This window comes from Bubalus bubalis, chromosome X, assembly GCF_019923935.1.
Source record: "Bubalus bubalis isolate 160015118507 breed Murrah chromosome X, NDDB_SH_1, whole genome shotgun sequence".
Lineage (NCBI taxonomy): Eukaryota > Metazoa > Chordata > Mammalia > Artiodactyla > Bovidae > Bubalus > Bubalus bubalis.
The window spans coordinates 141,627,889-141,652,187 of NC_059181.1; the positions used below are offsets into that span (position 1 = coordinate 141,627,889).

Consider the following 24,299-nt stretch of genomic DNA (forward strand, 5'->3'; position numbering starts at 1 on the left):
TACTTATGTGTATACACCTGGGTTATTTATTGTCACTATTTAGCCATCCAGGGGCCAATCATGGGCCTCAAGCAGGAACTGTCCAGGGCAGAGGGAAAAGCTCATCAGACAACTAATTAGTTTCACCTCTAAATTTTCTAAACAAACCCAACTCCATTTCCTGCTCTAGTCACTACTGTGTAGTTGGTTCTGATTAACAGGTAATGAAACAAGAAGTTCAACATGAGCTCAGGAGGAAGAGGCCCCAGACTAGCCTCAGACCCCCATAAAAGCCTCAACCCCCATAAGCCCCAGGCTTCTTATCAGCAATTGCTTTTCTTGATGTTTTATCCTATCTATCTCTTCGGGTTGTTGCAGGTAGAAAATATGAAAACATTTGAAAAAGCATGTAAAAGCACAATTTTTTTTAAAAGGAAAAATGTTAGGATTATTATGTTTCTGATTATTGTAGTTTATGTGGCCGGGACTTTAAAATGTCTAGCCTTGGGGCAACAGTCTGGTTTGGAGGGCAGGTCAGGTGGGTTAGGGGATAGGTAAAGGGAGCTGCTTTGGGAGAGGCATGCTTCAAAGCCTTCAGAGCTCATGGATACTGCTCTGTTCTCAGCTCCTTGACTAACAGCAGTGCCCAAGCCAGGGCCACTGACTCCCACTGGCTGCTCAGATCCTAGAGCTCAGTGGCATAAGTAGAGCGCTCCAAAGCTGAGCAGCTGCCTGGAAATGGAGGTCTTGTCAGGGCTCCTCCCCAATGGTTTAATTTACTATCCCTACAGGGGTCTATGTCTTTTTAAACTTGCCAAAGAGATCACTTTTAGAGCAGGGGAGGGAGGTAAAGGCTGCATGCAGGTGAGATATTATGAAAGAGCTAGCAGATTTTTGTTCATTTACTGAGCAGTAACTAATGGGAAGGATAACTGGGGTGTAGAATAGCAGGGAGTTACACATTTGCTATAATTGGTGCATAGATCGATTTTCTTTTAGGAGTAATGTAATCATTCTAAACACAAATGCATATCAAGTTTTAGGGTTATGAGGATAAGTTACACTGTAGGCCGATGGGAAAATAGGTCTCTAAAAGTTTACTCAAACTTGGATATAGCCCCCAACTCTAGTCTTTAATTCCTATTTATAAACTTTCATTGATTTTCAAAAAAATGCTTTTTGGACCTATTTTTATTTTCGTCTTGTGCAGTTTCTCAGGAAAGCTGCCTAGAAGTTAGCTCACACCTGTGTAGGATGACTTTTTCTCCAAGTGTTGCCCTGAGCCTGTTTCAGGATTGGGTGAAAAAACCCAGTCCCCTGCTGCCCCATCTGCCTTGATGATTTGATTGGTATGGTGTTTTTTAAAACAATCAGCAAAATAAATTTGCACTGCAGAGTCCTTAGTAGGTCTTTTTAATTGGACAGTTATTCATATTAATAAAAATCAAAAGCAGCATACAATCATTTAATGTCCCAGCACTGGAGTATATCCAACTGTTTTCCTGTTTGGGGTTCCACTTTAGTCACTGTCTGTATGTATGCATAAATTTTTACATAGTTGCAACCACTGCCTTTTTTGTGTGTGTGGCTGTGGTTATTGGCATCTAGTTTTCCAAGTAACATTGACACACATCTGTTCAAATCAATTGACGTTCCCATCATGACTGACTCATTTGGCAGGGAAAACAAGCTTACATGCCAATTGGAACAAAGAAGCATGGGTATCAGGGAGCAGCAGGGAGAAAGAAATGGTGGGAGAGGGTTATTTTGACTTACAGATCATAAAACATTTTCCAATAACATTTTTAAAGGATGCATAATATTACACTGAGTGATTGATTATATTTTATCCCGTGTTGTGGGACATTTGGGTGGTTTTCAATACCTAGTGAGTTTAGAATGCATATAAATTACAGGATTTGAGAGATGACTGTATTTTCTTGAAACAGAAGTCTTCTGTGTCCAGATCCGGGCCAAGAGTGTTGATGCAGTGTTCCTTTGTTGGAAAAAAAGTCATTACTGCTAACTGGAAATGCTGGATGCCTTCAAAAAATATCCTTGTGATTAAAATATTTTAAATTATGTTCAATTCTAGCTTATAAATGTAACCTATATATCTTGTCCCACAACTTACAGCAATGTGGAATTTTAAATTTAGAGCCTGACTAAACTTTTCCTAGTTTATGGGCCACATCTGTCTAATAAACTTAATACAAGGCTGTGTGCACGCAGCTTCCTAACAAATAACATGTGCTGGGAAAAGATGAGAAAACAATGGAAAGGTGCCTACTTGAAGGTGGTAACATCGGATCAATTGATCTGCTGACTATAAGTGGATTCCTTTCACACTCCCACACATTATGATGCACATTTAGCAACGTTGAAAAACAATTTGAATGAATACCTTAGAGAGTTAAAGAGAATTTATAGTCTGGAACGAATTGCAATCTTCTTAATTGACACGGAAATATTTGGCTAAAATATTGCTTTATTCACATTTTTGTCCTTGGAGGAAAATCTAGGCACACTGCAACTTCGACCGTGTGAATAATGGTGTAAGATGACTGCTTTAAGTCAGAAAAAGGGCACTACGCAGTCCGAAGGCTGTGTGGACGCCCTCAAGCTCGATGCCTCTTGGGGGCCTGGGGCCAAGGGCCACAGCGCATCTGGAAGGCAATGCCCCCAATCCGGATCGTGGCTCCCACCCTCCGCCACTTGCAGTCCCCAACCGGCCGGGTCTCTCACCTGGGTCTCGCTGGAGGGAGCCGGAGGGCGCGGGCATGGTCCTCCCGTGGGATGGGCGCTGGCTGCTGCCAGGCCTCCTTCTGGCTCGAGGGGACCCGTCCTGAGCAGGGAGAAAGGGAGAAGATGAGAGGCGCGGGGGCAGTCTCGAGGTGCCTTTCCTACCCTAAGCGCAAAGCCAGGCGGGTGTGGGAACCTGTTCGCCGTTCAGGCCTCGGGATTGCGAGCCCGCGGGGCCCTGGGCCGGCCGCGAGCCAACTTTCAGGGTTCGCGGTCCGGGATCGAGGCCGGGGCGGGGCAGCGGCGGCCGCGGGGAACCGGGCTGGCCCCAAGCAGCCGGGTGGCGGCGCCCCCGGAGCCCTCAGGTCCTCGGTGGCCGGAAGGGCCCCGACCCGCCCGCGCCGGCCTCAGCGCAAAGGAGTCTGGGAGAGCGCGCGTGGGGGCGGCGGGAGCCTGAGCCCCGGCTCGGGCTGCCTGGAACCCCGGGCTTCCCAAACCCGACCTCCTCCTGCTCCTCCTCCAGGGGTCCAACTCCTGGCCCCCGGGAAGACAGTTCCAGGCAGCCTGTACAGACCAGAGGGGCTTTCACGTCTTTGGTTTCTTTTAGGATGACAGAAAGCGTGGGAAAGTTTCCACACCTCTCTCTATCTTTGCCAAGAGTCCTTGACCTGCCCATGCGCTGGATCAAACCAAAAACCTAAAGTGATTTTCACAGGCAAAGTGCGACCTCAGCCAGAGAATGAATGAGTCCTCTCTTTTCTAGGCCGGCTCTCAAGCTCCTAGCCTAGACTGGGGGGCGCACAGTGAGGGGTGGAGACAGCGTTCGAGGTCCATTGGTAACAGTTCCTGGAGTTCTGCAGGCACGGAGGGCCCCAGAGTCGACAGCTCAGGGGCTGCCATTTTCTCAGGAGCTGTCCAGCCGTGCCCTGCCAGCGGGGCAATCCCTTGTGGGCGGGCCCCCGGGTGACTGTGGTGGCCTTGGGGAAGCGCCTCCAGAGTGGAATTCTGGTACCAGATTTTGGGAGATAGGGCAAGAAGCAGCTTGAACCGCCGAGCCTCATTCCACAGCCACCCCCTCGGGTAACCTCGCTCCCTGCAGGCCTCAGATCACTTAGGTCAGCGCCTTTCTACGAGGCAGCCTGGGATTCACCCGCGGGCCAGGCCCTGCGCCTCGCCAGATCTCTGCAGAAGCTTCCCCCAACAGAGACAGGGAGAAGAGTGGGGAAGGTGTCGAGAAGGGGCCAGAAACATTCTCTTTCCTGGACTCCAGTGTCCTTTCCACATGCAGGACGTGAGTCATTTACCAGGAGCCGCACAGCGGCCTGGCGACCGCTTGCAAAGGGTCACCTTAAGGCGTCCCCTTACTTCTTTTCCAACTACTCCCCTCCTCGCCACCCCACACCATTTAGTTGCTGAGACTTGAAGGTAGTCTTTCTTCGTTTTTTGTCCTGTGAGTGGTAGTCTGGGTGATCAGGAGGGTTCTCCCCCCACACCCTCGCTTAAATTTTACCCTGAAGGGGAAAGGAGTGCTAAAATGCAGTTTCTTTCACATCTATTCAAAGGCGGGCCAAGGTTGGACCGAGGACAAACGCGCCTCACCCGGGTCTCGTTGCTGGAGCAGACAAGGCGGGCACTGGACTAGGACTTACCTGGTGGGTGGGCCCGTGCGGGAGTCCCAGTCTTGCCCGGGCAGCAGAAACAATACTCCAGATCACCGATTGCCCACTGCAGTACTGTTCCCGCTGCTAGGGCACGGCTGAGTGCTGCACGGCAACCCCCTTCTCGGCGCGCGTGGCCCAGACCATCCCCAGCCCCCAGCCCCCAGCCCCCCTGGCGAGCAGTAGAGCTCTCCTCGGATTCTGGCGGAGCCTCCCGGGAGATGAAAGGGCGCCGGGGGAAGAGGAAGAGAGATCCAAGCCTCCGCTCACCTACCTGTTCGAGAGCTGGCCTGGGGAGCCGGTGCTCCCTGGGAACGCACGCACGTCTAGCAGAACCCCACCTTCCTACTTCCTCGCAAGGGGGTATAGCAGCGCCTCACGTTTTGAACCGTTTAAAGCACTTCAAAACATGAATTGCTGCTGCATCCCCTCGGAGTCAATGAAGGAGGATCGCTCTGGGGTACCTGCAGGTGGAGAAAGACAAGGTGACTGGAAGGAAGACCCCCCGTCCCGCCCGATGGCGAGGAATAAAGCGAAACGTCAGTCCAAATCGACATACTTTTTAGAAATTTGATTTCCAGGATCAGCAGGTGGAGTGAAGAATGTTACTCGATTTCTTCTTTTTTTCCCTCAGAGGATGAATCTTGGAAAAGTGTAGTGGTGAAAGGCAGAGGGCTGAGAGAGAGAGGAATTAGGGTGGGAAAGAATCTTACTTCTGAAGGAAAGAATAGTAAGAAAAGAAATTGAGGCAGTTTGGCAACATCTGGATCACTCTTGCCTGCTTCAAAGTCTTCCTGAAACTTTTTCCTGGTGTATGTTATAAATAAGCCTCACTCAATGTCCCCGCTAAAAAAAACAATAACTTTTCATTTATTGACTTAAAGAAGATCACCAAAATGTCTCTGGCAGCTTCAGCTTATTTTAACATATATGATAGTTGGGAAATACAGATCCATCCCTAGAAGCATGAGATGTCCTCTTGAACTTACCAGTGCTTCCTTATTACAGCAAACACCCTGCCTTGAGTTGTCTTCAAAGGTATTAAAGAATGAAGAGATAACTGTTCTGATATGAAATATCTGGACATTTACATATGAAACTAACTCAAACTTATTCATAAATACTTTGTACCTTTTAATACCAGCTATTAAAACACAAGTCAAAAAGTTTAAATACTTGATGTCAAATCAGTCCTCCTTGTCTCAAGCAGTTCCCCAGAAATGCTTTCCCGTTCTGAAATGGCCGGCTCTGTGCATACTCCTTAATGATTAACTTATTACATACCACTTTTTCCTTTTTAAAATGGACACACATTAGCAATAAGTTACACGCATCCTTTCCCACAGTGTTTAAACGGAATAGTCAAGCAGAAGAAAATAAATCTGTAACCCTCAATCACAAACCTGTAAGTTAAAACAACACAAGTAGTACAAAATGCTAATGGTTTTGAAAGTTAAAATACGTTTCAATACAAGTAATAGACACGACAAGTATCCACGTCTGTTAAGTGTTTTGGTTCATTTAAAATTTACATCGTTTTTTCAAAACCAGTTAAATGGATGCTGTGTCCTGTTTATTAGATGATAAAATGTTCAGAGTATTCAATGAGACTAATTACAAAATTCGTAACACCAGACTGAGATCCAGTGTTACCAAATGCACTACTTATGGTAAACTAATTTATTAATAACTCGTTCCCTAAATTGGGACATACATTTAAGTGTGTGTAAATTCCATCTTGTTTTGGCTATGCTATTTACAAACAACTCTCACTTTTGGGATTAATGGAGATAAACGTCCTTGGTTGCCTTTAAAAAGAAAGAAAAAAACATGTTTAGCAAATGTACAGTTTTACTTTAAAACTCCACAACCTTCTCCCAATTAAATATTTATGCCCCACACAAATATGAGAACCCTCACATTAAAGTCATCCCTCATTTAACATTTCCTTAGTTGACTACTTAGAAAAACAAAAGTTCATTCGAAACAGCAATGGTGTCAAAGGCGAAGGTCCCTTCCAGATTGCTCTGCAAACTCACTGGAATCGAATTCATTTGTACCTGTCATTTAACCCGTTTTTTCTCTCCTAGTGACAGTACAACGACTTACATTCCTAAAAAGCCACTTCGCTCCCCTAGTTTATGGATTTCCCCTTAGATTAAAGTTTACTTACGAAAAGAGATTACAAAGAGGAGTCTTGTCACTTCAGCAGAGAGTCAGTCGCCGATACAATAGACAAAGAATCGATACTTTCGAGTTGCCCATAGCCCCACCCCGCCTTCTGAACTGAACTGTGTTGGGCCAAATCATTTAAGAGCCAAAGCATACGCCTCTTCCTCTGTTCATATTTTACAACGTTTTGTCTCAATTTTGCAGATGCCTTCTTCCCCCACCACAAACACGATGGACCTTCCCTCGGCTCATTCATGCCGACTTTCCCAACGTCATGTTTCCTACAGGGAAAACTAAACAACCTTGAAAGTTTTAGTTGGGAAAAGACAGTGCAAAACTAATCATACATTTATTTCCAAGACATATTTTACGGCTTACAAATAGGAGCCACGAAAAGTTCATGTACAGTCCGTCAAAACCAGTGGATCCCGACTCTAGCGAGGCTGACAAGCGGTCACAGCCCCTTACTCGATTTTCTCTCCCCACCCCTCCATCTTAGCTTTTTCCAGCCCGTTTCCTAAGAATTCTCCCAGCCCACTCATGTGTCTGTTTCGCCCACACCCCGCCCCCCCCCCAACATGCTTTACAATCCCAAAGCAACACATAACTTTTTCAGCGTGGTAACTCATTTTTCTCAGTCTGCCGTAACCAACGTGATTAAAGGGAGAAATGCCAGCCAACAAGTCCCTTTTAAAAAAACCTCATGTCACCTCTCGATCCACTCGAAAATGGCGCCGAAATCGAAGAATTTCTTAAATTTCATTGTCAGCTGTTTGCAAAGGTTTCTGGGATTTTCCTGCGAAGCTGCTTCGCCGCATCTGAGAGCTAGCGAACGAGCAAGCAAGCAAAAGAGAGAGGGAGGAATGGAGGGGGTGCGGAGGGCTGAGACAGACAGCGAGAGAGCTGGGCCCGGGAGGGGAGCGGGGCCGGGGCTTGAGGTCGGCGAGGGCGCGGGGGGCGCGGGACCGGGTCCCGAGCCATAGGGACCGGAGCCGGGCGCGGAGAGGCGGGAGCCCGGGGCCGGGGTTCGGGGTGGCGGCGCGGAGGGCGCGCTCCTGCGTTGGCTGCAGCCGAAGCTCGGAGAGCGGCGTGGCGGAGGCGGAGCGGAGTGGAGCGCGGGACCGGAGCCTTGCGCACCCTGGGAGGCAAGCTGGGCGGCCGGCGGAGAGCCTCCAGCAGCGGCTCTAGAAAAAGCCGGCTCCGGGGGCGTGGCCACGCGGTGCCCACGCCCCCCCCCCCCCCCCCCCGCCTTCGGCGCGCTGCTCCCGGCCCGGGGGCGGAAAGGGGGAGGGGAAGAGGGGAGGGATGGGGGGGCGGGGTGTGTGTGTGTGTTTGTGTGTGTGTGTGTGTGTGTGTGTGTGTGTCGGCGCTCCACGCCACAACCTTGGCCCGCAGCCGGGATGGGGCCGAGAAGGGCACGGGGCATCCAGTAGAGCCGGTATAGAGTCGAAGAGCCGGGGTTTAGGGAGAAAAAAGAATGGGACAAGGCAAAGCCACGGGCACAGGGTAGCGCAGCGCACACCCAGATGTGTAGGACGGAGGCCACCCCGCGCCCACTGGTCCCCTCGCGGTGCCCCTGAGCTGCCAGTAGGGAGCAAGGTGACTGAGCAACGCCCCTGGCGTTGTGCCGGCTGGGGGTGCCTAACTTGTTGCGGGAGGAAACGGGGAGGGGTGCTTCGAACCGCGTGAGCGTAGCGCTTTCCCCAAGCGTTTGAGGCCAGCCTCGTGGGGACTCCCCTGCCCACGCCATCCCTCCGAGCCTCCAAGCCCTCAGGGAGAGCAGCCCCGGAGCGGGTCCCGTACTTGCAGGCCGTCCGCTGGGGGCACAGAGCCCGGAGGGATGGAACAACTGTCTGCACACGTCCCGGTCCAAGAAGGGGAAACATTTTTAAGATTGACCCGGGGCAACAGGAGGGAAATGAGCCCTTATTATAAATGCTAGCTGCTGTTGGGGACGGAGAGTTGATTTTCTTAGGTGAGAATAGTGAGAATAGTATTGAAGGTAAGTAGGAGGATACCCTTAGAAGATGAAGGCTGGAGTGGAGAGGTGCAATATCATCTTGTCTGCAGTTTTCAGATGATACAGCCTACACACGCACACATTGTGCCAGACAGAGGAAGCAAGTGTTATAGTGTGTTAAGTTGTCACATCCAGGTGGGGGATAAGTGGACGTTTGTTGTACTGTTCTTTCAACTTTCCTGTCTACTTGCAAAATGTCATAATAAAAACATTGTGAGAACTCCCTCTCCTCGTTAAAGAAACAGCGCCTGAATGCTGTCTAGGAAAATGATCGCGACTCCTTTCTCCCTCACTGTCCCGGGTGGGACAAATCTGTCAGCACGCAGGGCTCAGACCAGTGAATTCTGGAAGGGAAGGGCAATGGGTAGCGCTGGCCGGCAGCGGCCACCTCCCCGGACACGGGACGCAGGCCCGGAGGCACCCGGGGGCCTCGGGGCAGGTGGGCGGCCAGGCGCACAGCACGGCAGAGGAGCTGCCGAGCGCGCCGGTCTGGGCAGGGGGCTCCGCGGGCGACTCAGCCACCCCAGGTACGACTCCGACTCGATCGGCTCAGCTCTGCTCAGCCGCCCGCGCGGCGGACGGGCTAGAAAACGGATGGGCCGCGGGGAGCTGGAGCCGCGCGCCTGACGCCGCCGCCGCGGCCCCGGTCCCCCACGTTCCCCGAGGGTGGCCAGGGCTGTAGCGGCCTGCGCCCTGCGCGCGGGGTGGTGGGGAATCGCGCGCTGCACTGGAAAAAAAAATCAGGTGCTGAAAGAAAAATAGCAACACACACACCACATACACACGAAATCAGTATACAAAAATAAAACCACGGATTCTGCCTTGCTCGGCGCTCAAGTTTCTTGAGCTGCTTAACTCTGGCATGCATTTCACTGAGGTTTCTGGAGCGCCGATGTCAACTCTTAATTTCTTTGCAAGGGCGATCTCGCAGACCCGAGGCGCTGCAAGTGCTGCGCGGCCTGTCCCTTGCCTCTGCGGCTGTTTTCTTTCTTTCATTTTTTTAGAGGTGGGGGGTGGGAGGGAGAGTAGACTCTTCCAGGGTCTGCAAAACTATTTTCAAAGATTAACTAAAAAGATTTTACAGGCCAAGATTTGATTTTCAGGAAAGGTTTTAAGACTGCAGTGACGTGTAAGGGTTCGGTGGGCGCTAAGGTTATTTCTAAACGGTAATTTCCCTCTGAAAGTTTTCAGAATGCTTCGTGGACAGGGCTGAAAGTTTGTCGGGCTGTCAGACGTGACTGAACAAGCTTCTAAATCCTCAGATAGATCATTTATAAAGCTCCAGTGTCCTTGGGGTGAAAGACTTTTCTGGGCTTTTAAGGCTCGGCTTCGTGGGTAAATTTGCTTGGGTTGATCTAACTGCGCGCAAGCGTGCATTCCCCTCCTTGGATTAGCAGAAGGGCAGAAGATTCCAGCACTATAAGATAAAAGTGGAGTTTGTGGCACGTCCTCCAAAGTGGGGGTGGGGTGGGGGAAGCAAGTTTCCTTTATTAAACTCTTCTTGCTACATCAGCAAATTAGAGAGCCAGTTGAATATTGATGAATGCTTTGAGGGTGAGTAATATGGCTACAGGCCGCAGAAAGTGAGGGCAGGCAAGCTAAGTATTTACTCAAGTGAACAATCTTCGAGTATTTTTCAAATATGATGTCTTAAGGATTTCCTTAGGTTTTCTTAGGGCCTCTGAAACAAACCCTGATTCTGCAAATGGCTTCTCATTTTAGTAGGCCCTTCCCAACCTCACAAAACAGAAGTTGCCCCAACAGTCGCTTAGAAACTCAGCCTGGCATTAAAACCCAGCCGCAGCCCTCCAAACCCCGGTGTCAAGGAGGGAACTTCTCGCTGGGCAACCCGAGAACCCCCAAATGAAGTGGACACCATTCACTATTTGTTTTTTTTTTTTTTTTTTTGTCGTTTCTGAAATTCAGCTTCAAAGCAGGTATTTTCAGGAAAATAGCACATATTTTTTTCCTCCCTGAAACGTTCAGAAATTACCTTGATAAGAAATAATTCTAGTCAGCCGTGGGAGGAGAGTTTTAAAAAAAGCTTTGAAGGCTCTGAAGGTGCAGCTGAGGAAAATAAATTAGCCCTCGACTGGAGAAATTCAGCAAGGAAGTAACCCATAACAAGGTATTTAGAAGAATTTTTGGAAAGTGTTTTCTGAGAAGCAATTGCAAATAAATCTTTGGAATTAGATACTAGGAAAAGGAGTTGAATTGAAACTCTTTTTTACACTGTAAACAAAATGTCTAGAACTTAGCATTTTCATTTTAACTAGAAGTGTCTTTTATGATTATGTTTTTCATGAAGGCCTTGAGTTAGGGAAACAAGATTTTCCTTATGTTGTAAATATCCAGAAGTCTTCAGAGAGATAAAATCAGGATAGAGTTACAGATTTAACAGAAAGAAAACAACTGGAATTCTGTTATGAAGCTTCTACTGTGTTATTTGTAAAAGCTTTTTTTTTTTTTCAGGGTTCAAGAAAAGGCTAGCAGTGAGCAGAAATAATACACTCATGCCTGCCCTACTGTCAGATTTAGCAAAAAATATAGTGCACCTTAGTAATTTTTATTTTATTTTGAGAAATTGGTTATGATAAAAAATAGCTGCTTGCAAAACTTAGAACTTTGTGGGGGGGGGTGGGAAATGTCAAATCTTAACTTCTCCCAACCCCATGATCTCACCAGGAGAAAGTAGAATAAATTAGTAAATTTTTCCTTTCTGCCAAGGAGGAGCTTAGTAAGTCCTTGATGGCTGTTGCTTTTGATTTCGAAGTCTCTTTTCAAAGATGCGGAATCACTGCCTTCAATGCTGCTGGGATTTCTTCTTTAAACAGGGCATGTTTTTCTTGTTGGGTGTGCACTATTATTGTCTTAATTATTCCTGGATTTTGGCCCATGAAATCAAAGACTCTCTCAGATGACAGAAATGATCGGATCTTTGCACAAAGGAAGGCCACGGTGGAGGGGTGGAGGGTGACCTCAGTCTCTACACTGTGCTGGCCCTACAGGGTCCTCATCCTGTAAGCCAGCTGGACTCTCCTTTGCACTAGAGTGAGCTCACAGCACAGTATAATGATAGGGGCATGGAGATGAAAGCCCACCTCCTGGACAAGATTTGGTCACTTGCTTTCACCGTAAACATTATGATCAATTTCTAATCTTACACTTCTAGCGCTTTCCTTGAGCCTTATTACCCTATTATAAAAACAAAAACTCAGTATAGAGCAACGTCAACACATCAAATGCTATTGGATTCAGGGAGGCTGAAGTGCATTTGGGCAGTTGGTTACTCCTTTTATATCAAAAAAAATTTTTTAAAGCTCCAAATTGGCCAGCACCAAGGAGGTGCTGTCAAAAGCACAGAGCTCCCCAAGTTGGAACGACTTCACTTTTAGGATCGTGCTACTCCTGGGGGAAAATAATATCTCGCTGGGCAGAGATAGGAGGAGGGGACAGGAAAGTGAACAGTGCTAAGGGATGCTATCTCTGTTTAAAACCAAGATGTGTTTTCCAAACTATGAAATATTTGTTGAAATAGGAAAGGAAGGAAAGTCAGTGTGTATAACTGAAGCATAATATTAAAGCTATTAATGCCAAAATATCCAGAACTTCTTCTTGTGTCCATAACATAGCTGTTTGCATTAAAAAAAATATTTAAAAGACTTAATATGTAGAGTTTCTAGGACTGGTGGGACATGTCGTTTCTTTTACCTCCTGTCTCTTAAAATAATTCTTGGGTTTAAAATCAGGTGGGATTCCACAGTAGCTAATGATCAGGGTGAGCTCCATCCATTGGCAGGAAATGGAGCTAGAGATCTGGGTCCAGTTTTCCATTTTAACATGTGCCCTAAACCCAGGGCTTCAGCAGCTTCCTTAGCTCAGAGTCCCCAAGGAATGCTTAGGCCTCAGGCAAGGAAAGAGGAGGGAGGCAGAGAGTAAGGGCAAGGACAAAAATGAGAAAGGAGGAAGGTGAAAGAAGGAAAAGAAAATCAAGTCCTTCCCCTCATTCCTTCTCTGTCTTCTAATGCAAACCCTTAACTTGCCACCCCTAGGTCACCAAGGTAACCTTCTCAGGCTCCCTGCTCATCCCCCAGCTTAGTTTGGCCCCTCTCACCCTAGTTCCCTAAGTTCAACTCTAAAAACACAATTCTGATCATATTGATCCTTGGCACTAAAAAATCACACAGTGAAAAGTGTAGTCCTTGAATGTGGCCTTCAAGACCCTCTCCAACCTGGCTCTGATCTGCCCCTCTGGTTGTACCCCTTCACCCTCCAACCACAGCTTCCTTTTTATCCTTCCACGCAGGAGATTTTTGCTCTTCTCATTTCCTCATTCTTCAAGGCTCAGCCCAAATGCCATCTCCTCCCTGAAGCCTTCTCAGATGATCTCAGGTTGGGGTTAACTGCCTCTGGCCTGTCCCATCACAGCACATTAATAAAGCTAGTCATTCTAAGTCTCTGCCTAGCAGATAGGAAGCCCCTAGAGGGTAAGGACATGCCCAGCTATGGATCTCTTCTCAGCACTTTGCACAATTACTCGCGTCAGTTGGTGTCCAATGCAGATTTTCAAATAAATGCTACCTGAGAAGGGAAAAGAGATGGAGGGAGTGAGGAGAATGTCAGGTTGTGTCGGTGGTGAAGCTTGTGGCCAATATCCTCAAGAGTTGGCTTAGGTGCCCTTTGGTGCCCTTGGTGCCAAGGGTTGTCTAACCCAAAGCCAACATGGTTGCTTAACAAGTTGGTCTGAGATTGGCATTTGAAACTCATCCCCTTTAATACTATGGAATTAGTTTATTTTAAATTAGCTACTCAGTACTAGAAACCCTCTCCTGAAAAACTACCTCCATCATTTGATTTATTTTTATTTTTTATTTTTTTGTCTGTGTGGCACAGTGTATGGGATCTTAGTTCCCTGACTGGGGATCAAACCCATGTCCCCTGCATTGGAAACATGGAGTCTTAACCCCTGGCCCACCAGGGTAGTCCCCCACCATCATTTCATACTTTTAAGTTTCAAGCCGATTTTTGAAGGGAAGGTGCAATTTAAATGGAATGGGGAAAACAGTATGTTCAGGGACCTGCAGATAGAGAAGAGTTAAAAGGAGAGAGACACAGCAAGACAGAGGCTATCTTTTGTGGAATTAGCTGTTGATTGAACTGGACAAATAAGGTCTGCCCCTCCAGGACAAATAGATTAGAGGGGTGTGGAAGTAGGCAGAGGCGTCTTGATTTAATTATGGGACTGTGAGGAGTCTTTGAAGGGCCTTGAGTGTGATGTAATGAAAATTGTTTGCAATAGATTCACTGGGCTTACCTGGTAACTCTACAAACTAAAACTGTGATAAACCGAGGTCGATCAGAACCATTGGAATATCTTCTTCTTCATGCACACAGGACTGAGTTTTCTTACTGGAGAAGAGAACAGATGGAAAAATACTGCTTCATATATGCCTACTGTGTATCAGGTGATGTGCTAGACTTTTTTCCCCAGCAGCTTTTCTCTTTCTCTCCCTACCCCTCTTTCTTCCCTTTTCTCTATTTCTCAGACAACTGCATAGGCCCCCACCAAAATATACGCACCCCTCCTGCCCCTGACTAGGACTTGACTGGCCTTTAAGGATAATCAATTTCCTGTGACATTAGTCATAAAAATATGTTTTAAAATACCAGTAAATATCAGGCAAAAAAATTCACCAAAAGAATACAGAAATTTAACCTCATGTGCTGATTTGATGGAACAGAGGAACGGAAACACACCTTCTGGACTGAGGCTAATCGTTTTGGGGTGATGGCAGAGCTTCAAACTGGAGAATGTTTTTTTTTCATGGGCAGCTTAAAAAATTGTCATTAAATATTTTCAAGAAGTTAAAATAACACTGAAAGCAACTTGGGCAACTTAAATATTCATTGTAGTTGCTGTAACCAAATATCCCAACATATTTGAGCTTAGGTGCTTCAATATAATCAGAAAAGTGTGATTTCTCTATAGCTTGGTAGAGCAAAAATTAAACAGATGAAATATGAAATGAACATGAGAATTAATTTGTAGCTTGGATCATAAAAGCCAGATTTTTGAAGAGATAATTTTACTTTGGTTGCAGACTGTAAATTATTATAGGGAGTTAGTGTAGGAATGATATTGAGGCTTACTTTTTGGGTCAATTTGTTCTCAACTTGACGCTCTGTTGGTAGAGGGGAGGGCTGAGGTTTCTCTAACCCCAAAGAAACCAGTCTCACTATGGCTTTAGGACTTGGCTTTAGGACTTATTTCTCCTCTCCTCACACTGGCTTTCTTTCAGTATGTTGTCATGTAAATGCAGTTTAGAAAACAATAAATATTCTATGGGCATTGCTTGGAAAATAAACTTTTAAAGATGTGTATGTATTTAAGTTGTAGAGTTACAACTCAAAAGAATTCTTGCTAGAAAGAAATACGTATTTGGCTAAAAGTCAAAAATTTTGAAGTAACTTTAAAAGGTGAATAATTTACATTAGCCTGGTGTTTATATAATAGGGTGTGTGTGACAAAGTTAAAATAACATTGAAAATAACTTGAGTCATTTAAATATTCCTCCTGGTAACTGTAGAATATAAGTGCTTTTGAAGGGGGGAGTGGTAAGTTTTTAGACAGCTGGCAGGGATTTTTTTTGTGTGTTCCTTTACATTTGAAAACTGGTATTAGCATTTAATTCTCTGACTCAGAGCAATTCCCCCTTGCCTGTCAGAGAACATCTACAAATGAAGGCTGACAACCAGGCAGGGAAGGGCAAGCCTGTCGTTTCACTTCCGGGAACTTGTTTATGAAGCCTCCTGCAATCCCCCACCTGCTCAGGCCCTGTGAGCCCCTCTCGGTTCCTGCTGTTTAATAATTCTGGGAGCTCCTCTGATTTCATTGCATTACCCTTCAGATAAGTTACAGGAACTTCATCAATGGCCAAGCCAGATGGTTGTGGATTGGATAGGAACAAAGCAAAAAAAAAGAAAGAAAGTAGTAATGGGAAGAGTGATGGGAAGCATTGTGTTAGTATTTATATATATACATATATATATGTATATATAAATCAATGAGCAAAGTCCCCTGCCTCTCAATTTTGAAGCTGGCTAATGCCTTATATATATATATATATATATATATATATAGTGTGTGTGGCTCAGTCGCTCATTGTGTCCCACTTTTTGTGACCCCTTGGACTGTAGCTTTCCAGGTTCCTCTGTCCGTGGAATTTTCCAGGCAAGAATACTGGAGTGGGTTGACATTTCCTTCTCCAGGGATATATAAAAAATATGTGCATACACATATATATGACTCAGATTTCCCCATCTCCCCACTCCCACTGAGTTGCATTAGGAAATCGTTGGTCTGATCTGAACTAGCATCATCATTTATGTTATTTGATTTACCTTTTACACTTTTCCCCTTTGGCTTTAAATGTCTTCAGCAATGTCGTCTTAGAAAAATAAATAGAAGCTTCCTCTGGAATACTTTTCACCAATCAGTCGGACTTGTAATTTGCAGCTGGTAGGACTTATTTTCCCCAGAGAAGGAAAACAGAACCGACAGAGGCAAGGGTACAGCAGTGACTTATCATGTATTTTTCTACCCAAGCTGTGTCCTGCCATTGATTGTAAATTGATTATATATACACAGATAAATTGAAGAATATCTCATTTGTGGAGTTAAGGTCATCACTAGGATGGTCCCCAGTGATCCCGCCTCCTGGTGCTTCCACCTTTGTGTAGTCCCCTCCCCTCATGTAGGGGCTGGACCTCCAGAGTCACTTCCCCAACAAATAGAACATGGCGGAAGTGGCGAGATGTCACTTCTGACACTGGGTTACAAAAAGCCTGTGGCTTCCGACTTGGACTCTGTCCCTCCTCTCCTTCCCTCCCTCTTCTCCCACTTCCTATCTTTGTTGTCATTATCATCTTCCATACCATGAGAACCCTCAGGCAGCCTATGGAGAGGCTCACAGAGAGGAAATGAGGCCTCCTGCCAACAGCCCCTTGAGTGAGCTTGGAAGTGGAATCTCCAACCCCAGTTGCATCTTGAAATGACAATTTGATGGCATCTCCTCAGAGATCTTGAGCCAGAGGCACTTGGCTACATTGTGCCCAGGTTCTTGATCCGCAGAAACCATGAGAGAATAACTAGTTGTTGTTCTAGGGTAATTTTTTTTTTTTTTTTGGCTGCACCAAATGTCCTTTGGGATCTTAGTTCCCTGACCAGGGATTGAGCCCCCTGGGCCACCAGGGAAGTCCTGTTTTGGGGTAATTTGTTATTCAGCAAGGGCTTCCCAAGTGGCACTAGTGGTAAAGAACCCATTTGCCAATGCAGGAGACATAGGAGACACGGGTTTGATCCCTGGGTCAGGAAGATCCCCTGGAGGAGGAAATGGCAGCTCACTCCAGTATTCTGGCCTGAAGAATCCCATGGGCAGAGGAGTCTGGTGGTCTTCAGTCTGTAGAGTCGAAATGAATCGGACGCAACTGAAGCAACTTGGCATGTACGCACATTGTTCAGCAATAGATAACTAATACAGAAAGTTTTATAATTGTATAATCAGTGTGTAAGTTTATAAGCTGAAATCTGATCAAATCATTTGTTTTCTTCTGAAAAAGTTGTAGAAAGTCGCAAGACTGAAAGCCCTCTCCTTATGTCTCTCTCTGTCTCTGTCTCCCTGTCCTCTCTTTCTCTCTTTTATGGGAATAAACAACTATAATTACACTTTAAGCAGTATATCATAGAGATCAACCACAGGGATTGCAATACTAATTAGATTTAAAGAAAACAGAGAAAAAGAATTAAAAGATGTTACTTCATAAATTAGCCTTTCTTTAAACATTTGATCTTTGATGATGTATTTCTTTTTTTTGGATAGTGTATTTCTTATAAACATGGTGTGTGTGTACCTCTGTCTGCATGTGTGTGTGTGTGTGTGAACATGCTGTGTTTAGTTTAATGCTTGGTCAGACTTTCATTCTTGATGGAGGAATGGAGGGATGGGAGTATTGACATGCAGCTCCAAAATGGCCTATTAGTTAAAATTAGGGATAAAAGACTTTTTGCCCTTGACATTTATATATACTTTATACTGTTTTTTAAAAATCTGGTTTGCTGTTTTATAATTAGTATTATAATACCCCGTTTTCAGGGTATAGGAATTAAAATTTAAATGTTACTTTGACTCTCCTTCTATCAGTGAAATATTTTTAAATATTTGACAAGCAATTATCATAACACATGGTTTCAAACATTTTTGGCTTTCCCAGAGAGTGAACAAAATGTGAAAATGCTCATTTCTTTTGAGGGCAATAAAGCATTTCTTATTATTATTACAAATATGATTAAAACTATGTGGTAGATTTTTATAAACCATGTCACCTTAAAAGTGAAATGGACATTACCACAATAAAGGAAGAAAATGCCCTTTCAGAGTGGCATGCCAAAAGGTAAATAAACTAGCCAACTCAAAATGCGTTTTTTTCTAAAAGCATTTTTATCTTCCCATCTTTTGAATGGTTTCTATGCTTATGAACTTCCAGGCCCTTTCTCAGTAACAGTCACCAAACAGGCTTGAGCACCTACTGAATACCTTCACCAAGTACTACATAGGAGAAAAGCAACACAAACAAACCAACAAACAGGACAGGGTCTTCCATGCTCAAGAAGCACATGATCAAGCACAAAAGATTAAACATGGAACTGAAATGGTTGAAGTTTGCTTTACTGAGTAAAGACATGTCCGAGTCAACAAGTGCAGATTACTCTTGAATTCTGAAAAAAATGATGCCCAGTTATACAGAGATTTTTACCCAGGTAAAATATGATTCTTGATACAATATTGCTTTGCATCTTTGTTCTTGCTATTTCCTTTGCCTAGAATGCCTTTGCCTTCCATCTTCATCTGATGAAATCCTTCCTCTCACTTAAGGCCTAGTTCAAATGCCCTCAGTTGCATGAGGCCTAGGCTTATTCCATCTTGACTTATCTGTTGCACTGGAAAAACTAACCTACCCAAATCTCTGGTCTAGAATCCCCTGAGTCACACTTCTTTCATCTCTTGATCACTTCTCTTTGGTATCCTTTGTTGTCTCTCTCTCTCTCTCTCTTTTGTTTTGCAACTGTGCCTTGAAGATTGAATGTTAGGGAGTTTTCATTCTCTGATCCTAATCACCTAGATTCATGTCATCTTCCCAAGGCTTTTATCTCCCAGTAATTACCTCTTATACCCTTTTCTTAAGCTCCAGTTCAAGGAAGCTCAATTTCTTGAACTAATTCCTGGACATGTTCCCTTGGATATCACTATCATCTCCAAGTCAACTTGTGCAACCTGGACTCATCCTTCCTTACCCGTATCCTCTACCCTCATTCCAGTTTCCTTACTTAAAGCCAGAACTGACCATGTCTTCTGAGCTTCTAGGGCTCTAAGTGATGACATCTTCTTTGATTCAATCTCCTTTTTCACCTACATCCTGTCAGACAGATCAGGGCTTAGCTCCAATCTCATGGCCCCCATGAAGCCTGTCTTCTCTGCTCCAGGGTCTGGAGTCTGTCACACTCCAAATTTGCCTGCACAGCTCACTTTCTCTCTTGATCAGGAATGGGGCTTCTATAGGCATAGGCTAAAATGAATGAAGTCTTGTGGTTCTTCATTTGAAATCATTCTCATTTTCATCTCTTCCTACACTTTTACACCTTCCCCTATTTGTTCTTCTCATGCCCTGTCACCTAACTTACAGCCCTAACCCCCTAGGTGTCTTCCCATCAGAGTACACTTAACTGCCCTGTGCCAGTTCTTACGCTCCCAAAGGATGCCCCTTGTCCTACTTTGTGCTTAGCCAACTCCTCCTTATCTTCTAAGAATGAGATCACTGCCCATCTCAACCAGGAAATCTTCCTGGATCCTTCAACCCAACTGGAAGCCTCTCCTCTCTGGGAGGGAGTGTTAAGCGTAGGGGAGGAAAATGCATTTCGGAGCTAGTCCAACCTGGGTTTGAATCCCAGTAATGTTACGTATTAACTGTCTAGCTTCAATTTCTCTGAGACTCAGGTTCCTCATCTAGAAAACAGAGAAAATAATTTTTATCTTGCAGAGCAGTTGTGAGGATTAGATAAGGTCATGTGTATAATGTATCAGGCATATGGTAACAGCTGTTATTAGCGAGTAGGTCTTGAGTGTCCGCCAAGGCTGATACGTTGCACAGCCCCCGGGGGTGTCTCCACGAATACTGCTCCTTGAGGTGTCAAGTGCACAACTTGCCTGTGTAGTCCAGGTCTCCTATATCTAGTACTGACAGTTTGCTATGTTATTTATAGGTGTTTTAGTGTTTAATAATCCATAAGCTTCTGAAGAGAGGATGGGGAAGAGCAGTCCTCATTTTCTTGTACATAGCCTTGTTTATTGCTACTTTTCTACCCCATTTCTCACCACTGTCAACTGCCCTCTACCCCAACTACATTGGATTAAACTAATTGTAGTTTCTCTGATGGCTGCATCCCTGATCCTCAGGCCTCTGAACAGGCCCATTCTCTGGGCTAGAATAGCTTCTAGCTCCCTAGGCTTGTTTACTTGTCTTCTCTTGATTAGACCATGTTAGTCTTATTCACCAATGCATACTCAGCATCTAACATAATACCTGGAACATAGGATGAGGGTGCTAAATGTTTGTTGAATGAACACATTATTTTCAGGGATTGTTACCTAGTTTTCCTCAAGAAGGGGCAGGAGATTTTTAAATGAACAGCTGTGTTTCTTTGATGGCCATGACTGCGATATACTGGGTATTTCTTCCCCGTCCCTAATTTGTATGTTGAAATCCTAACCCCCAATGTGATAGTATTAGGAGGTGGGGCCCTTGGAAGATAATTAGGTCATGAGAATTGAATCTTCATGAATGGGATTAGTGCACTTATAAAAGAGACCCAGAGAACTCACTGTTGGATAAACTGATGTACCTTCCCTTTGCAAGTCTTTGAGAACAGTAATGGATAGCCAGGCTTGGCTGAAAATTTTCTGATCACATAAGCCGGGCAACTTTTCAGAGTACTATGAGTGTGTGACTGAGTATAAGGTCTACCCCTTGGCCTCAGGAGTATGCCTTCTAGTTGGTGGGATGTGAGTTGAGTGATTCCTAGAACCACTGGTGGTTTATAAACCACTAGTATGAATTCTGCCTTCCATGGACAAAAAGTGATACAGAAAAGTGATAGATCAAACTAAGAAGGAATGTGGCTAAATGCTAAGTTGGGTGGTGTAGTTTCAGGGACATGCGTGACAGATGGAGGGATTCACTGGGGGCCCTTAAAGGAGAAAGAAGTCATCTTAGAGAAGGGATCAGGCACTCAGATTTGTAAAGCACTTAGAAGAGTGTCTGGCGCATAGTAAAAGCTTTGTATGTGTTTATGAAATAAAAATGCCCAACTGATATTTCTATGCCAGCAGGATTTTATTTTTCCCTAAAAATATACAAAAAAATTTTTTTTAAAAGCTCATTCATGAAATCACCATGAGTTGTTTTTTCTCAAAAACACACATAGGAGGGTCATAAGAGCTTCTATTTGTCTACTTAGTGATGTGGGGCTTGACTCTGCCCTCTTTCATTGTAGACACAAGACAGACAATAGCAGTTGGGCCTTTGGCTGGACTGTGACAAGGTGAACACTTCATAACATGTCTCGCCATTCCGGGTTGTGACCCCTCCGTTGGGGGCTAAGTTCCTGGAGCAGGACATCGTGAGCCATGGGGAACGTAGCGGGGCAGTACATGACACTGGAATCACATACTTAGATGAGGTATGCTTGGAAGTGTAGTATATCTCGGAGCTGTAGAGAACCATGTCCTGAGAGACAGCCTTGGCCCTGATACCACATTCTGTCACACGGTAGGTGAATTGGTAGGCATGTGGCTGAACATGGTTGGCAGGGCAACCCAGGCCCAAGTGTAACTCGTGGAAGTGGACATACACTTCGTTGTTCAACATGAAGGGGTGTACCGTGACCATGAACCAGTCTGTGGAGCACAGTACAGTCACTGGATTTTGTCCAGAACAGGCTGAAAACACAGAGGTGAGGATGATCAGCTCTCTTATCAGCTCGAAAACTTTCATTCTGGCAGCTTATCAGGTAACGACTCTCAGGAAACAGGAAGCTATCCCGTGAGGAGTTCTAGAACACACAAAAACACAAAAGGCAAATCATCATATTTCTTATGGTAAGTTCAAACATGACCATTTGAAAAAAAAAAAAAAAAAAAAGACCAGGGACTTCCTTGGTGGTCCAGTGGTTAAGACTCCTTGCATCCACTGCAGGGGACACGGGTTCTATTCCTGGTCCAGGAACTAAGATTCCGTATGCCACGCAGTGCAGCCAAAAAAAAAAAAAAAGAGGCCATTCCTAAAGCATTGAAAAAAAAATGTGAAGAGAGTAGAACTTAAACGTTCTCACTGAAAAGAAAAAAAGCTAAACATGTGAGGTGAGGGACGTGTTTTATTAACTCAATAGGGGGGATTCTTTCACAACGTAAATGTATGTCAAATCAGCACGTTGTACACTTTAAATCTCTTCCAATTTTATTTGTCTATTATACCTCAATAAAACTGAAAAAAAATAAGAAGCAAAGGAAAATATCTTTGTGAGAGAGAACTGAATTTTTATTTCATTGTTGGAACTCATGGGTTTCTAGATAACTACAATGATTTCTTTAAACGACTTTACCATGTTGTTTGGGTATAAAACTCCCTCACATATACAATGAAAGTCTACACTGATTAGCAGTGGCATTCCTTTGTGTGCAACCCCAACAAAAAAGAAAACAAAATTGTTTTCATGCCAAACATTAAATAAGGTGACAGAAAATAACAGTTTAATTCAAGCTGACAGCACTTTCCTCCTGAAGGCCCCAATGTCCTCCCCTATACTGTACTAATGAACTCTTCTCTATTGCCTTCTTTTGGTTAGCAACAAATTTAATTAAATGAGAACCCAGCAAGAAATTGTGGTTTATTTCCAACAAACAAGTGGCTTATGTAAAGTGATCAAATGAATGCTTTAAAAATGCCAGCAGTGGCTACTGATTGTGAAAATTAATAAACATCTTTTACTCTTGTGATTATGTAACTGTTACTCACTTAATACCATTGTATCATGATTGGTCAACAGAAAAATAATATAACTCTATATCACCAAAAGTGGGATCTAATAGAAAAACCTACAGTCACTTTTTAAAGTCTGGATGCATGTCAGAATTATCTTGAAAGTTTTTGAAAATACAAATGTTCAGGTATTGCTTTTTTCTTCAGAGCTCCAGATATGTTTCTAATCAGCAGCCATGTTTAAAAACAACTGGACAATATGATGACCTTTTGCTTTTATCTAGTTAGTTTCACTTTTTCTATTTCATATCCAGTATTCTCATTTCATTTAGTTTACATTCTCTAATTTCTGCATCTCTTCTTTTTTTTGATGTTTTTTCTCAAGCCTTTATCAAGTGTAGTAGAAAAAATTTTCTATACATATGTATAAGTATGTACAATATATATATTTTAGAAAACTTATGAATTCTTGCCTAACTAAAAAAATGATGACATCTTGATTCCACTTATTTGACTTAATATGAATAGAAGGCTAGATTTCTAATTAAAAAATAGATACGCAACAAGCAACAAACACTTATTGTAGAGCTTAGGCAACTATAGTCAATATCTTGTAATAACCTATGATGGAAAATAATTTCAAAAATAATATATGTGTATTTGTATAACTGAATCACCTTGCTGTGTACCTGAAACATTGCAAGTCAACTATACTTCAATAAAATATATATATATATATATATATATAACGGAGAAGGCAATGGCACCCCACTCCAGTACTCTTGCCTGGAAAATCCCATGGACGGAGGAGCCTGGTAGGCTGCAGTCCATAGGGTCGCTGGGAGTCGGACACAATTGAGCGACTTCACTTTCATTTTTACTTTCATGCATTGGAGAAGGAAATGGCAACCCACTCCAGTGTTCTTGCCTGGAGAATCCCAGGGACGGGGGAGCCTGGTGGGCTGCCATCTCTGGGGTCGCACAGAGTCAGACACGACTGAAGTGACTTAGCAGCATATATATAAATAAAAATGCCCGCAGTAGCATCATAAGCCATTATAACCAACAGAGTCCCTAATATATTCCTCAAGACACCTTATAAAAGAGTGAAATTGCAGAAATAAAAACATAATGGTTTTTATTTGGACATTTCCCCATCCATATTACACATGAAAACTACCAAAAAGTCCCATATTGAAGAAAGCAAGTCATGGGTTTGCACTTTACACATTGATTGTCAAGGCATCTCTTAAGGTGTTCTTTGTGGCCATGGCTTGCACCTCATGGAGTCATATGCTTTGCTTGACATGCTTTTATTTTCACTGGTCTTTTAAACTTACTTTCTTTTCCAATAGGAAGCTTTGTAGCCATTTCCCAGTCCTATTGCCTTTACCTCCTAAAGAGTGACAGGCAGAGTAATTAAGAGCAAAACGGAGTCAAGCTCAGAACAAGTGTCTAAAGCTCTGCTTCAGAAGGGGTACACATGAAGAAAGAAGGAAGAAACAGGAATATCATCACATTTCGTTCAACTCAGCTTTAATTTTAAAAGTGAAAATAGAATAAATCAAATAGAAAAGTGCCTAAAATTTCAAAGGAAATGTCTATGCAGGGTTTTACTTTTGCTCCTTGGTGAGTTA

General features: G+C 44.2%; 1 protein-coding gene and 1 long non-coding RNA gene across 3 annotated transcripts in view; both read right to left on the reverse strand.

The window, feature by feature from the left end:
* Positions 1–1,375: 1,375 nt before the first annotated feature.
* On the reverse strand, positions 1,376–4,569 carry LOC112582095. Its single transcript, XR_003106664.2, has 2 exons — positions 2,725–4,569; positions 1,376–1,975 (listed from the first exon to the last, which is right to left on the reverse strand). It is a non-coding gene; the product is annotated as an uncharacterized LOC112582095 (long non-coding RNA).
* A 16,441-nt stretch (positions 4,570–21,010) lies between these two features.
* Positions 21,011–24,299, reverse strand: part of PLAC1 (placenta enriched 1) — a 77,788-nt gene continuing 74,499 nt past the window's right edge. For both annotated transcript variants that reach the window (XM_025276606.2, XM_025276603.2), the window contains exon 2: positions 21,011–21,736. In XM_025276606.2, the coding sequence (XP_025132391.1) occupies positions 21,139–21,678 (540 nt within the window). In that variant the 5' untranslated portion in view covers positions 21,679–21,736 and the 3' untranslated portion in view covers positions 21,011–21,138. The remainder of the gene's footprint in view (positions 21,737–24,299) is intronic.